This window comes from Odontesthes bonariensis, chromosome 15 (genome assembly GCF_027942865.1).
Source record: "Odontesthes bonariensis isolate fOdoBon6 chromosome 15, fOdoBon6.hap1, whole genome shotgun sequence".
NCBI lineage: Eukaryota > Metazoa > Chordata > Actinopteri > Atheriniformes > Atherinopsidae > Odontesthes > Odontesthes bonariensis.
The window spans coordinates 35,444,449-35,458,876 of NC_134520.1; the positions used below are offsets into that span (position 1 = coordinate 35,444,449).

A 14,428-nucleotide genomic window follows, 5' to 3' on the forward strand; every position below is an offset into this window, starting at 1 on the left:
GAAAGGTGGTTCGGGATGAAAAGAAAGTCCCGTATATACACACAGGATGACACAGCTGAGTTTAAGGCCGTGTTAAAGTTATGGGGGCCGGTGCTTAAGGTCAGATGTATGGATTCTCATGTTCTGCGGTGGAATCTGAAGCCCGTGCAACCGCTGACTTCATGCTCGCTGGTCATGAGAGTTTTTAGACACAAGGCTTCTCCCTCCATGCTCAGCCACTCAGCCACTCCTCTTTCTCATTCCCAGAGTCCACAGCAGGTGTAAAGGATCCGTGCTGATCGCTGAACGCTGGCAGAGCTGTGTCGAACACAGATATAGCAGCAGCTGCAGAAACAGAGTCCCAAACGGGAGCTGCAGCGTCCTCAGAGTCCTCGTGTCCTTCACCCTCTGCTCGCTCTGCGTCTGGACAACAGGCCCAAAGAATGGAGATTACGCTCGAAGATGAAAACAAATCGGCAAACTTAGAGTACAAAGGAGCTCACCAGGCGTTCAAGGATCGCTGGAAAGGAACGGATGACAGCATGTGTCGCCACAGCATGTCCTTTCACCTGCACCACACGCTGAGGAGCGAGTTCTTCGCCAGCTACCTGTACCTGCTGGAGAAGACCCCCGTGGGTAAGGAGCTCAGAGAGAGCTTGGGTCCTTATAGTCGGGGAGCCTAAGGCTGTGTTCCAAACCGCATACTACTCCTACTAACTTTTTGAGTTAGTATGCGAGTTTGAGTATGCGAGAAGTTCCCGGATGCATACTAGATTCTCTGAAATGTTGGGTATGCATCATGAGGTTACTACTCATACTCAAACTACCCAAGATGCAACGTAACGTGACGTCGCCGATCGTCATTTCCTGTCAAAACGACAGTTTCAAGCTAGCTACAACGAGGGTAGGTTCACTTCCTGTTTTCAAAACAAAAGCACCAATTGTATGGTAATGGCTTTCCCTATGATAAAAGGCAACGGGTATTTTATTTTGTGAAAATAACCGGAAGTGCGTTAGCTCACTGCGGCTAGCTTTAGTAGCGCCAAATTCGTGGGAACAAAATTGTAAACAGCCGGTATTTTGTCAGGTTTTCAACACGTTGGGGATCTAAACGACTACTTTCTCGCCTGAAAATGTTTCAAATGTTGCTAAAGTTTACAGAGTTTAGAGCTTAAGAGAAATCAGCTTCAGGCCGGCTGAATTCGGCTCGGGCAGGAGCGAAATGCATTCTGGGTAAACGCTCTGCATACTGTCTGATCGAGGAGTATTCAGTATGGAAGTATGAAGTATGTAATTTCGAACACAGCCAAAGTCTCAAAAATGGGTTGAACCTGACATGGTCTGCCATACTTTTTATTTGTGTTTTTTATGTTCACTTTGACCCTAAGAAGCAATAATTGTTGGTGGGTTGGCAGGACACGGATGCGGATTCAGAGGTGTAAAAAGCTAAACTTGGTTTATTTTACAAACAAAAGTTCAACAAAAGGCCAGTTGACAAAAAACCAAACTGTGGAAAATAAAACACGACTAAGGAAAAACAAAACAAGGAACATGACCCGCTGTGACTGGTGTGCAGTTGGTGAGAGGCTGGGGTAGTTTATGGTTGTGGTGTGAGGAGCAGTGTTGGTTGGCATTAGGGGGGTGACTCTGGGACACCAGTGATCACTCTCTAGCCTCCTGGAGGTGTCGTGGGCCCAACTAGACGAAACACTGATGAAAGGAGGTTCCCACCTGATGACCCCAATGATATGGTGGTCAGCACTGCTCACTGATCTATATTATAGGGATGGATAAAACCTTCCCTGTATAACATGTAAGATTTTCACTTGTCAGGTCAGATCTTGTGTGTTGTGAAGTCAGTCGGTTGGAAGCTAACGACACAAATGCTTTGTCGTGTTCCTCAAATCCATCCTGAACTGTTTAAGAGGAAGAATGGATCAGTTGAAAGAGGTCACTGCCATCAGTGAACGTCTCTAAGAGGGGTTGGTGGTACAAGCTGAAGTTTAAATTAAGGAAAACTGGATTCAATAGACCACTTTTTCCTCATCTTTTCATAGAAGGCAGTGGTTCCATCACGGGCAAAGATGCACACAGAGATAAGAAGGTTTAATTTCTCTGAAAAGCACACTGGAAGCTACAGAAACCTCCAGTTAAACTCTGTTAAATAGTACAAAATGATCCCAGCTTAGGATCCATGCCTGTTTCTTTCATAGCCTTCAGGTAAACTGCTGATGAACAGATGCTCTTTCTTTCTTTCCTGCTTCCCAAACTGATGTTAAATCGCTGCCCACACTTCCCCACTGGTCCCAGTTAACGAGATAAGCAACATTAATCACGTCACCTCTTAGTTAGCTGAAGATATGTGCTGGTACGACTCCAGAGCACTAAATCTATCACTGACGATGCCAGGGAGTGAACTGTCAACCAGATTTAACAGACTGTACGTCCTCATTGGGGGTTTTAGGGAAGGTAACATAAAGTTTTCCAGTTCCTTCCTTTGTTTGGACACCAGGTGACTTACATCACATTACATCACATCACATTACGGTCATTCTGCAGAAGCTTTTATCCAAAGCTTACAATAAGTGTGTTCAACATCGGTAGGCAAAAGAACTTCAAGTCACAAGAAATCATAAGTGCATTTCCTTCCAAAACCAAACAGCTAAGAGCAGAACTAGTGCCATAGTAAGTGCAGTAAGTTAGGTACCGAAGACAATTTAGGAAACAAAGACAGTTTAGGAAACAAAGACAATTTCGGAAACAAAGACAGTTTAGGAAACAAAGACAATTTAGGAAACAAAGACAGTTTAGGAAACAAAGACAATTTAGGAAACAAAGACAATTTAGGAAACAAAGACAGTTTAGGAAACAAAGACAATTTAGGAAACAAAGACAATTTCGGAAACAAAGACAGTTTAGGAAACAAAGACAGTTTAGGAAACAAAGACAGTTTAGAAAACAAAGACAATTTAGAAAACAAAGACAATTTCGGAAACAAAGACAGTTTAGGAAACAAAGACAGTTCAGGAAACAAAGACAGTTTAGGAAACAGATACAGTTTAGGAAACAAAGACCGTTTAGGAAACAAAGACAGTTTAGGAAACAAAGACAAATTCGGAAACAAAGACAGTTTAGGAAACAAAGACAGTTTAGGAAACAAAGACAATTTAGGAAACAAAGACAGTTTAGGAAACAAAGACAGTTCAGGAAACAAAGACAGTTTAGGAAACAGATACAGTTTAGGAAACAAAGACCGTTTAGGAAACAAAGACAGTTTAGGAAACAAAGACAGTTTAGGAAACCAATGAGCGCGTAAGGAGCTGGGACGAAACAGGTGATGTCCTCAGAGGGCGGATCTGGGTAGTGTTTGCTGAAGAATACTTAGATATACAACCATTATCACAACAGTCTGAGTCCCAGAGTCCAGAACATTCTTCTGCCCCTCATGAGACCGCGAGCAGCAGAAACCGGAGACCCCGACCCGTTGACCACGTTCTTAGCGCCGACCCGATACGAGCATGCAGGCCCACATCATGTCAGTCAGTGATGAACACGGCGGTCAGGTTATTTACAGCTTTCAGTGCGCTGAACGAAACACATTTTCACTTTATTTTAATCTGGTAAAGGACCAACGCTGAAGGAGATGTGAGTTTAAGCCGCTGTCATCAATCAAAGGTCTTTTTCTGTTGGACAAAAGTCCAAAGACGTCCAAAGGTCGGCCTCTAATGAGCGGGTCAACTTTGAAGCCGGGAGACGGATGGAGATGTTGGTGCTAGTGGTGTCATCACGCTGTCGCCCCTCCGTCTTTGTCCTGCTTCGTGTTTCTATACATACCCTTCCTCCAAATGCCATCCTGGGGTGTCACATGACACGTACCGACCCAATCAAGGTGTTCAGAACGTATTTGGAGCAGTCAACGCGGGCCTGAAAGTCCCAGCAGGCTCCGTCTGTCTCGTTTTTAGCCCTTTTCCACTGATATTTCCATCAGGAAAAAAAAATCCCCCTTCTTTATATTTCACTGTGGTGTCATGAATTCTGTCTCTGGTGATCTTTGACAAGAGGCCTGACGTTCCCACCTCCTGCCCGGACCCCGGCGGTGTAACGTGTCGGCTAAGCTGTCAGAAATGCTGCTTCCATCCTGCGGGATTTATTTCAGCTCAGCAGAACAGAGGCGGTGAAGGGCTGGGATTGTATCTGAAGCCGCTTCTTAACTTTTACCATGTCGCTGACATCCATGTAAGCCTCTTAAAACATGATTATTATTATTATTATTCTCAGCTTCTGGTCACTTATTTTATCTGAAAACATCAATGAATGCACAACTCTGGACACGAAGTGTTGAATTGTGTGGTGTGACAGCTGAGCAGCAGAGGCTTATTTATAGTTTCTGCTGATCTAATTAACGTCCTACATTTCTCTGAGATGGTGACTCTCTCCACGCAGAGCAGCCTGCTGTCATGTTGTGAATCTCTGTTTCTCATTCCTTATCAATCACTCACTGTCACCAAACATCTTCAACCATCTTTCCTCACTGAAGTATCCCGATTACAAGTGGTCCAGTGGGATCTGAGCAGGGGTGGGTGGAGCAGCCAAAAAAATGTACTCAAGTAAAATTACCGTTACTTCAGAATAATATGGAGTATATAATAATCAATACAATTTACAATATTATCAAATATAATAGAGCCACTTCCTGTTGACCTCTTCACCACCAACAACAACAACAAACTCAGGCGTTGGAGAAAGATGGAGAACGCAGAGCCAGATGAAGCTACGTCCCTCTACATTTGCTCTGTGATGAGCTGCTTGTTGCACAAACTCGATGCCCAACGCAGCGTTCTCCATCGCGTTGTTTGTTTCTTTCTGACGGCGACAACAACAGGAATATCGTCTCCTTTGACTTCCGGGTCACGACCCCGGGAAAACATCTGGAGCATGCGCAGAACGCAAAGTCTGATTCACCACGAGCTTCAGCGTCTACAAGCAGGTTTAGAGTGACTTTCAACCCAGTTATCTCGGGGTCTGAATCCTGATTTATGGTGGCCAACGGAGACGCTCTCCGTCGCTTGCGTGCGTCGGCCAACATTCCTATCTATCTATCCGTCGAGGAGGCGGAGACTCGCGGAGACAGCAAGGGTTGTGATTGGTCGGCTAACAACATCATTTCCGGAATCTCTTTCCCGGTTTAGCTCCTCTCAGAACAACAACACCGCCATTTCTGAAAGAGTTTACTCTGTGCCGGTCAACATTTGGTCAAAATCATTTGGATTTCAACATCAACAAGCTCCGACTCCAACAACAGTCTTTCTCTCTTGGTCGCCATCATTCGCTGTGAGGAGTGGAACGGAGCCGGAAGGTGAACAACCAATCAACCACTTTCACCATAGACGTAAGAGATTGGGTCGTCTGACGTAGCGCCGCCTACTGATCGGGAGGGGAACTGCCTTGCGTATCCGACATCCCGACGGAGAACTTCGAAAGGTTTAACAGCCTCTCCGTGACCACAGAGTCCGAATGACGGATAGCGACGGAGTAGCATACCGAGGCCTTTAATCCGACTGCGAGTAACCCGATTCGATCCAATTCTTAGTCAGATTAAGGTGTATACATGAACTTGATAACTCAGTCTAATTGTTATCCATCCATCCATTTTCTATACCCACTGAATCCGTCAGTCGGGTCGCGGGGGGGTGGAGCCTATCCCAGCGGTCATCGGGCGAGAGGCGGGGTTACACCCTGGACAGGCCGCCAGTAGTCTTATTGTTATTTAGCCCTTAATCCGATCCGATCCAATTCTTAGTCAGGTTAAGGCGTCTACATGAATTTAATAACTCAGTCTTATTGTTATTTAGCCCTTAATCCGATCCAATTTATAGTCAGATTAAGGCGTCTACATGAATTTAATTACTCAGTTTGATTGTAATTTAGCCCTTAATCCGATCCTTTCAGCACCATGTAACCCCACTGAGTGTTTGTGTTTAGTCTCGGAGCTCATAAACTCCACGTCTGTCTGTGTGTTCCCGCAGTGAAGCTGTTTCCGGTCACCTGCGAGTACATCAAAGGAGAGAAGCAGTTCTACTACAGAGCTCAGAAGTTCTACGAGGACGTCCCCGCCTCGGAGGAAGGCATGATGGGAGATTTTGTTGACCTATCCAACGTTGATCTGGAGGGTTCCCGTCAGTTTCTGAAGCGGTTTGTGGTGAGTCTCTCTGGGGAACCGAACCCGGTAACACCGGAGAAGCTCTGCTGCCGCTCCATCGTCGGCTCTTTGCTGTGGCCTCTGATTACTGCCCACCACAGTATCCATTTACACCGGTGTGGCTGACTCTGATTAAACAAGCCAGCGTCTATTTTTAGGTTGAGCAGCTCATCATCCTGACTGTACAAAAGGAATTTCACCTTGTTTCATGTGCAGTTTTTAATAGTAGCTCAGCCCATAAACACCCAGCCATCAGCTGCCCGTCACTCTGTAAGGTCTCCTGAACAAGCTTTCATTTGGAAACATCCATAGTTGGGTGTTAGTAGCTTTTCCTATTATTATTGATCCATTTCGACTGCAATTGAAGTCTATAGCTGTGTTCGAAACTACATACTATGCAAAGTTTCATGACTTTGCGATGATGATAAGGCTTTCAAACCACAAACGCCATCACACGATTTTCACCGCCTGGCCACGCCCACACCGTTCAGAGTTTGGAAAAGTTTCTCCATGATTTTTTCCCCCCGTGTCTTAAGAGTAACCTGGCCAAGATTGAAGCTTGTAGGATTTCCAACCACCAGCAGGTGGCGCTATAGGTGGATGTCACTATGATAATATGTCCGTATTCAGGCTGGGTCCAGCATTCACCGTATGAAGTTTGGGACAGATTGGATAATGTATGTGGGAGTTATAAGCGACTTCATTTTTTGGGGCGAGTGATGGCGAGTCATCGAACTTTGAGGCGTTGCCACGCCCTTTGAGCTTTAATTTTCCCCCCATGTCTTAAGAGTAACCTGGCCAAGTTTGAAGTCTGTAGCATTAAATCTGTAGGAGGAGTTCGATCATATGCAAGGTGTGGAATCGGTCAAAAATGGCACGAAAACTCACCTTCCATCCAAAATGGCCGCCTTCCTGTGGACGTGTTTTGTGCGTCTTTCGCAAACAGGAAGTGAGGCCGTATCTCTGCGATGCACTGATATAACGATGCCTAACTTGGTGCATAGACTCGTGGCGCCTTCTTGAGGTAGGCTCCCCCATCGCTGCTTGCAGCTAAATTTTTATATGTGCAAAATGAACCAAAGATGCATCATCTTGCACGTTTAAAACTCATTTATATCCTAGTATTTATATGCACATGTGCACATTACACTTGAAAGCACGAGCTGGAGAGGTTTTTTATAGATGTTGTTGCTAATTCAGAGGGAAATGTTTGGCCCAGAGACCCCGTTTACATGGAGGATCAGTTTCAGAGGCGCTCTAAATATAAACCGCCAACAACAGCTTTTCCTGTGGCGCTAACGTAAACAGAAGGTGTCGGATTTAACGCAGCCGAGCCGCGGCGCAGTGTTTACTGTTGCTGGCTGACACAATACGGCACGCCGAAATGATCAAATGTCAGTTTTATGCTCTGACAGTCTTCTTCTGTCCACAACAGGCTGCCATGAACAGGACGTTATCACAGCAAAGAAACAAATCCTTTCAGTTGGTTCATGCTGAAGATGTTCCAGAGAATGTTCAGTTTTAAGGGAAGAAACCTTCTATACTCGTGATTTAGTTTAAATTTAAATAGATTAATAAACTAACATGACCACAAATAGATGGAGTAACAGATGTTAACTGAATTTGGATTTGATGAATCTAAAACAAGAGTAGAAAAGAAGTTCTGCTGGTTTGTGAAGCTTTAACTGGTTTCATCTCAGATCTTCTGCTGGTTTATGAAGCTTTAACTGGTTTCATCTCAGATCTTCTGCTGGTTTCTGAAGCTTTAACTGGTTTCATCTCAGATCTTCTGCTGGTTTCTGAAGCTTTAACTGGTTTCATCTCAGATCTTCTGCTGGTTTATGAAGCTTTAACTGGTTTCATCTCAGATCTGCTGCTGGTTTATGAAGCTTTAACTGGTTTCATCTCAGATCTTCTGCTGGTTTATGAAGCTTTAACTGGTTTCATCTCAGATCTTCTGCTGGTTTCTGAAGCTTTAACTGGTTTCATCTCAGATCTTCTGCTGGTACATGAAGCTTTAACTGGTTTCATCTCAGATCTTCTGCTGGTTTATGAAGCTTTAACTGGTTTCATCTCAGATCTTCTGCTGGTTTATGAAGCTTTAACTGGTTTCATCTCAGATCTTCTGCTGGTTTCTGAAGCTTTAACTGGTTTCATCTCAGATCTTCTGCTGGTACATGAAGCTTTAACTGGTTTCATCTCAGATCTTCTGCTGGTTTATGAAGCTTTAACTGGTTTCATCTCAGATCTTCTGCTGGTTTATGAAGCTTTAACTGGTTTCATCTCAGATCTTCTGCTGGTTTATGAAGCTTTAACTGGTTTCTGAAGCTTTAACTGGTTTCATCTCAGATCTTCTGCTGGTTTCTGAAGCTTTAACTGGTTTCATCTCAGATCTTCTGCTGGTTTATGAAGCTTTAACTGGTTTCTGAAGCTTTAACTGGTTTCATCTCAGATCTGCTGCTGGTTTATAAAGCTTTAACTGGTTTCATATCAGATCTTCTGCTGGTTTATGAAGCTTTAACTGGTTTCATCTCAGATCTTCTGCTGGTTTCTGAAGCTTTAACTGGTTTCATCTCAGATCTTCTGCTGGTTTAAGAAGCTTTAACTGGTTTCATCTCAGATCTTCTGCTGGTTTATGAAGCTTTAACTGGTTTCATCTCAGATCTTCTGCTGGTTTCTGAAGCTTTAACTGGTTTCATCTCAGATCTTCTGCTGGTTTCTGAAGCTTTAACTGGTTTCATCTCAGATCTTCTGCTGGTTTCTGAAGCTTTAACTGGTTTCATCTCAGATCTTCTGCTGGTTTATGAAGCTTTAACTGGTTTCATCTCAGATCTGCTGCTGGTTTATGAAGCTTTAACTGGTTTCATCTCAGATCTTCTGCTGGTTTATGAAGCTTTAACTGGTTTCATCTCAGATCTTCTGCTGGTTTCTGAAGCTTTAACTGGTTTCATCTCAGATCTTCTGCTGGTACATGAAGCTTTAACTGGTTTCATCTCAGATCTTCTGCTGGTTTATGAAGCTTTAACTGGTTTCATCTCAGATCTTCTGCTGGTTTATGAAGCTTTAACTGGTTTCATCTCAGATCTTCTGCTGGTTTCTGAAGCTTTAACTGGTTTCATCTCAGATCTTCTGCTGGTACATGAAGCTTTAACTGGTTTCATCTCAGATCTTCTGCTGGTTTATGAAGCTTTAACTGGTTTCATCTCAGATCTTCTGCTGGTTTATGAAGCTTTAACTGGTTTCATCTCAGATCTTCTGCTGGTTTATGAAGCTTTAACTGGTTTCTGAAGCTTTAACTGGTTTCATCTCAGATCTTCTGCTGGTTTCTGAAGCTTTAACTGGTTTCATCTCAGATCTTCTGCTGGTTTATGAAGCTTTAACTGGTTTCTGAAGCTTTAACTGGTTTCATCTCAGATCTGCTGCTGGTTTATAAAGCTTTAACTGGTTTCATATCAGATCTTCTGCTGGTTTATGAAGCTTTAACTGGTTTCATCTCAGATCTTCTGCTGGTTTCTGAAGCTTTAACTGGTTTCATCTCAGATCTTCTGCTGGTTTCTGAAGCTTTAACTGGTTTCATCTCAGATCTTCTGCTGGTTTATGAAGCTTTAACTGGTTTCATCTCAGATCTTCTGCTGGTTTATGAAGCTTTAACTGGTTTCATCTCAGATCTGCTGCTGGTTTATAAAGCTTTAACTGGTTTCATCTCAGATCTTCTGCTGGTTTATAAAGCTTTAACTGGTTTCATCTCAGATCTTCTGCTGGTACATGAAGCTTTAACTGGTTTCATCTCAGATCTTCTGCTGGTTTATGAAGCTTCAGGAACAGGTTTGCTTTTTTTAGTTATATTCAAACATGGAGAAGCTGCTTTCAGTTTTTATGAATCATATATTTGGAACAAAGTCCAGATAACTGCAGGTCTGAGCCAACTCTTCTTCTTTTAAATCAAACCTGAAGACTTTCCTGTTCAACGCTGCATTTAATTGATTGATTTTTAATTGAATTGAAGGACTTTGATGAGTAATTGACCTCCCTCTGTTTTACTTTTATACTTTTACGTTTAATCGTGCTGTATTAATCGATTCCCCTTTCCTCACCCAATGATATGATCTTTTAATGTTGTCCAGTGACACATAATCAAGTTCAAACACAGTTCTCTTCACATTTTTACTTCTCTTTTGTCTCTTTAGAGAATCCCCACTTAATGCTCCCCATCTGAGGCTCCAACCATAAAAGCGACTGGAGTTAAATTAGGAAACTTGTTTGTGTGTATCCAGAAATTCCCTTTTAATCGCTCTCTTTAATGCAAAGATGAAGCAGAAAGATCATCTTCTGTTCAAAGCAAACATCTCCACGAAAAAACGAAAAAGTGTGGCAGGAGAAGATTTAGAATACATCCAGATTCAAACAGATGTACATACGCACAGAGCAATGTGGCAGTAATTCACCAGAACCAGGAAGCCTCCTGTAACAGAGCTCCTCGGGGCCCCCTTCTTTCATAAAATCCCACTCTGGGGCCCCTGATGTGGAGGGGTTGGACTGAGGTCAGAATACCAAATGAAAAAGAGTAAAAACCAGCCTGTTTGTAGTGAGGTGACTCTTTGCTCCCCTGTGGTAAAGTTCACTGCCTTGTTGCCCCGAGGAACTGAGGTCGACTTGTTTGTGCTGTCGGTGCTCGTAAGCGCTGAAGCCTGACATCTGCTAACACAAAAAAACAATGTACAGAGCCATCTATCACTTCTGGATATGACATTCAGCGGGGAAATTAAACTTAACGTCTTATTTCTGAGGGATTCCTCAGTTTGTTTAAATTTTTTTTATCTATTTCTTTATTTTATTTATCAAATGCAAGACAAAAATATGAAGTGTATACAGGAATAGAAGTAATTTTCTTTTTTCTTTACCCAAACAACTTAAGAACTTGTGTACAACCCACCCTCCCCTCCCCTAGGCCTTTTACATGTTGTAGGATTTCACAGATAAGTAAATAGTTAAATAAAGACAAAAACAACAACAATAAGAGCGCTAAGGATAATTAAAATAAATAAATAAATAAATAATAAAAAAGGAGGTAGACAAATAAATACTATAATAATAATAACACTATGTAATAATAATAATAATAATAATAATAAAAATACATAGGAATAATACTAATAATAATAACATAAACAAATACAAACCACTAAATAAATGATACACCGTGCTAATACTGATCTTTACATATACAATGTGAGTATTATTGGCTGCTTAGTTTTATTACAGATTATCGTCTTCACTTTGAGGCTTTTGGCTAACTTTATCCTCCAGATAAAAACATCTAAAGGTTTAAATGTGACACATTTATGAAACCCTTGACCTTTCTTTTTCCGGTCAGGGTCCCGGGAAGGCCGGCACACACTTTGCTCTGGACTGTGGATGCGGGATCGGACGCGTGAGCAAAGGCGTCCTTCTGCCCGTGTTTGAGAAAATGGAGCTGGCGGACATGATGGAGCACTTCCTGCTCCACGCACACGAGGAGTATTTGGGCGACGACGCTGACCGCATTGAGACCTACTATTGTTACAACCTGCAGGAGTTCACGCCCCCCAAAAACAAATATGATGTCGTCTGGATGCAGTGGGTGGCATGTAAGTATGATGGGGTTAGGGTTGTCTTCTGATGAGTAACTGTTGTACAGATATACTTCATATGTTTTACTTTATATATGTTTGAGAACTGTCTAAAGCCTAACTAAAGCCTGTTGGATATGGTTTAAAAGGTTCAGACGATCCACTCATTTCAGGTCAAAAACAAGTCATGAAATCCAACAGCTTACTTTAAAACTGGGGTTAAACTGGGGTAAAAGTGGTGTAAAAGTGGGATAAAACTGGGGCTAATGTGGTATAATACTGGTGTAAAACTGGGGTTAAACTGGGGTAAAACTGAAACTGGTGTTAGACTGTTGTAAAACTGGGGTAAATCTGAGATAAAACTTGGGTTAAACTGGTGTAAGACTGGTGTAAGACTGGTGTTAAACTGGTGTAAAACTGGTGTAAGACTGGTGTAAAACTGGGGTTAAACTGGTGTAAAACTGGTGTTAAACTGGGGTAAAACTGAAACTGGTGTAAGACTGGGGTAAAACTGGTGTAAAACTGGTGTAAAACTGGTGTAAAACTGGTGTTAAAATGTGGTAAAACTGGTGTAAAACTGGGGTTAAAATGGGGTAAAACTGGTGTAAAACTGGTGTTAAAATGTGGTAAAACTGGTGTAAAACTGGTGTAAAACTGGGGTTAAAATGGGGTAAAACTGGTGTAAAACTGGTGTTAAAATGTGGTAAAACTGGTGTAAAACTGGTGTTAAAATGGGGTAAAACTGGTGTAAAACTGGTGTTAAAATGGGGTAAAACTGGTGTAAAACTGGTGTTAAAATGGGGTAAAACTAGGGGTGGGTATTGGCAAAGAAGTCACGATTCGATTTGAATCACGATTCACATGCCACGATGCGATTCTATCACGATGCATCACGATACGTGAATTATTGCGATGCATTGCGATATTTTCACTGAACATACTTAAAAAAAAATATACAGCCATTACCAGTGGCTGACTGGTTGTGTATGATCTGGACAGTGTCTTCAATTGATACATAACTCAAAGCAAATCAATTCATAACTGTATTTATTGATTATTTGTTAATCGCGATGCATCGTCATGACGATTATTTTGCACACCCCTAGGTTAAACTGGGGTAAAACTGAAACTGGTGTAAGACTTGTGTAAAACTGGTGTAAAACTGGGGTAAAACTGGGGTTAAACTGGGGTTAAACTGGGGTAAAACTGGGGTTAAACTGGGGTAAAACTGGGGTAAAACTGGGGTAAAACTGGGGTAAAACTGGGGTAAAACTGGGGTAAAACTGGGGTTAAACTGGGGTAAAACTGGGGTAAAACTGGGGTAAAACTGGTGTTAAACTGGGGTTAAACTGGGGTTAAACTGGTGTTAAACTGGGGTTAAACTGGTGTTAAACTGGGGTAAAACTGGTGTTAAACTGGGGTTAAACTGGTGTTAAACTGGTGTTAAACTGGGGTTAAACTGGTGTAAAACTGGGGTTAAACTGGTGTCCGTCTGTGTTGACCAGCAGGTTGTTGTTGGTCAGACCGAGCAGCATCAGTTTAACCTTCCTGGGACCCGTCTGCCAGTGATGTCACGTGGCTGTTTTTCTGTTTTTCTGCCTTTCTGCTCAGGCCATCTGACAGACAAGGACCTGATGACCTTCCTGTTCAACTGTAAGAAGAGTCTGCGTCCCAACGGCGTCATCATCATGAAGGACAACATGGCGCGGCAGGGCTGCAAGCTGGACCCCATCGACAGCAGCATCAGCCGCCACCTGGACATCATGAGGGTCATCATCGCCAAGGCGGGCCTGGAGATCCTGGCCGTGGAGAAGCAGGACGGCTTCCCCGAGGCCATCATCCCCGTGTGGATGATCGCCATGAAGTAGAAGCTCACGCATCTGCAGCGAGAACGCTCTCACCGAGAAGAAAATCCAACCCCAAGCCGAACTCACGTGTTGTTGTGGTTCCTAAACTTGATTTGCGATTGCATCTAAAGTACAACAACATGGTAAGAAATCTCCACGATGTCATCAAGAGATAAATCCTGGACGAGCTGATGGCACCCAGGTGGTTTTCCCCGCTCTGTGCCGAGATGAAATAAAGCTTTCAGCAGGATATTTACCTCCTTCAGCAGCAGACTGAGAGTTACCGTCAGCCCAACACCTCCAGGGTTTATATCTCGATGACATTAAAGATTAGAGCCTCCTGGCTCCGGGGGGGGGGGGGGTTTGTTCCAGTTTGAAACTCGAGGATTACCGGAGCAGCGTGTAGGATTTGACCTCTGAGTGAGTTATTCGTAGCAGCGAGCTAAATCAAACATTACAGAACGAAGGCATAACACTATTTCACGTTAGACTTTGGACAGTTAGACGGGGCAGGTTAGAGTTTAAAGGTTGTTTCGCTGAGCGTGCACGATGTGTCTGGATATCTGGGTCACAGCACCTTTAGGTTGACAGAAAACAGAAGATTTTCTGGATGTTTGGGTCGTCGTTTTCGATGCCCCGCGTGGAGCACCCGATCCGTCTTGGCTGCCCTTCCACTTACAGGACTTACAGGCATTCCTAACTGATAGTCGACCCTGTCATAGATCCAGAATGTGCGGGAAAGAATCCATTTAAGGACATGGAAAATGTTGCTGAGTGAAACCTGGACTACCTTT

The 14,428-nt window shown here is 43.1% G+C and overlaps 1 protein-coding gene across 1 annotated transcript; it reads left to right on the forward strand.

Moving 5' to 3' along the window:
- The first annotated feature begins 272 nt into the window (after window positions 1-272).
- On the forward strand, window positions 273-14,208 carry ntmt2 (N-terminal Xaa-Pro-Lys N-methyltransferase). The gene is made up of 4 exons (XM_075484514.1): window positions 273-615; window positions 6,006-6,178; window positions 11,553-11,805; window positions 13,399-14,208. The coding sequence occupies exons 1-4, from the start codon at window positions 423-425 to the stop codon at window positions 13,653-13,655; spliced, it is 876 nt and encodes a 291-aa protein (XP_075340629.1). The 5' UTR covers window positions 273-422; the 3' UTR covers window positions 13,656-14,208.
- The last annotated feature ends 220 nt before the right edge of the window (window positions 14,209-14,428 follow it).